At 68.0% G+C, this 1,643-nt stretch overlaps 1 protein-coding gene across 1 annotated transcript in view; it reads left to right on the forward strand.

Moving 5' to 3' along the window:
* LOC104296025 (collagen alpha-1(I) chain-like) overlaps positions 1-1,643 on the forward strand; it is a gene marked incomplete at its 5' end in the record, with an annotated part of 14,350 nt that overhangs the window by 4,453 nt on the left and 8,254 nt on the right. Inside the window, 7 exon segments of the mRNA XM_009895847.1 lie at positions 54-152; positions 240-284; positions 364-462; positions 716-769; positions 882-989; positions 1,275-1,328; positions 1,533-1,631. Coding sequence (XP_009894149.1) covers positions 54-152; positions 240-284; positions 364-462; positions 716-769; positions 882-989; positions 1,275-1,328; positions 1,533-1,631 — 558 coding nt within the window.

Raw genomic sequence — 1,643 nt, forward strand, 5'->3', positions numbered from 1 at the left:
CCGCCCCGTCAGCCCTGTGCTCACGGCTCTTCCTCCCTCCTCTTCCTCCCCAGGGTGAAACAGGTCCCCAGGGAGCTCGTGGCAGCGAAGGTCCCCAAGGTGCCCGTGGTGAGCCCGGTCCCCCCGGCCCTGCTGGCGCTGCCGGTCCTGCTGTAAGTGGCATCTGACGACTCCTTGTCCTTCGGCCTCCTGTCCTGCCAGCCCCGGCGTAACCCTCCTCCTCCTCTTTCTCTCCACAGGGCAACCCCGGTGCTGACGGTCAACCCGGTGCCAAGGGCGCAACCGTGAGTGTCCCTCGCCCCCCGCCTGGCTGTGGGATGAGGGTCCGTGCTGCTCCCTCACCACCTCCTCTGCTTCTTCTAGGGTGCTCCTGGCATTGCTGGCGCTCCCGGCTTCCCCGGTGCCCGTGGTCCCTCCGGACCCCAAGGTCCCAGCGGTGCCCCCGGTCCCAAGGGTAACACTGTGAGTATCCCCAGACACCTCCGTCCGCCTCCTCCAGGGGTTGGCTACCTTCTCCTGCCCCACCAAGCTGCTGTCCCACCTGGAGGTGTCTCCTCTGGCATCCCTCCTGCCGGCACAGGATGGTGCTGGGGGCTGACAGACGCTGAGCATCCCCCCTCCTGCTGAGGGGCAGCGCAGGATGCGGCTCAGGGCTCCCTTTGCTCATCAATCCGGTGTTAAACGGCATTTCCCTCTTCTCTCCTTCCACCTCCAGGGTGAACCCGGTGCTCCAGGCAACAAGGGAGACACTGGTGCCAAAGGCGAACCCGTAAGTGACCCCCCCACACACACGTTTCCTCAGAGGCTCAGCCCCTCCTGGCTCCCATGGGTGCTCCCGTGGGTGCTGCTGTGGGTGCTCATCCCTCCACCTCCTTCCCCAGGGTCCCGCTGGTGTCCAAGGTCCCCCCGGCCCAGCCGGCGAAGAAGGCAAGAGAGGAGCTCGTGGTGAGCCCGGCCCCGCTGGGCTTCCTGGCCCCGCCGGCGAACGTGTGAGTAGGATCAGTCCCTGTCCCATCCCCGCCATGTCCCTGTCCCCATCCCTCTTCCCCCCCATCTCCCGACGTCCAGCGGCTGAGCCTCATGGGTGCTGGGGGATGGTGACATCCCCGGTCCCTTCCAACGCCCCACCGAGGGCCCCAGTGGAGCAGCTCAGCAGGGACACCAGCCTGCTCCTGCGCGCCCCCCTGCCACATCCGCACGTCCTTTCCCTGCGCCCCCGACCCCCCTGAGGTCACCCCGTGTCTCCACGCTGACCCCTCTCCTGTCCCTCGCAGGGCGCTCCCGGCAGCCGCGGTTTCCCCGGCGCTGATGGCATCGCTGGTCCCAAGGTAGGTGCCCACCTCTCCCTCCGGGACAGAAAACCGTGTCCTCAACGGGGCAGTGGGGACACCGTGCATTTGTCACCCATCCCCACACGGTGGCGAAACCATCTCTGTGCCACTGCCACCTCCGGTGACACGGATCCGGTCCCCATCCCCGGGTGATGTCCTGCAGCCGGGGTAACCTCTGTCCCCTCTCCCACCCCTCCCCAGGGTCCCCCCGGGGAGCGTGGCTCCCCCGGCCCCGTTGGCCCCAAAGGATCTCCTGGTGAAGCTGGACGCCCCGGGGAACCCGGTCTCCCCGGTGCCAAGGTGAGCGCGGCG

Source organism: Charadrius vociferus, unplaced genomic scaffold, assembly GCF_000708025.1.
Source record: "Charadrius vociferus isolate BGI_N301 unplaced genomic scaffold, ASM70802v2 scaffold3162, whole genome shotgun sequence".
Lineage (NCBI taxonomy): Eukaryota > Metazoa > Chordata > Aves > Charadriiformes > Charadriidae > Charadrius > Charadrius vociferus.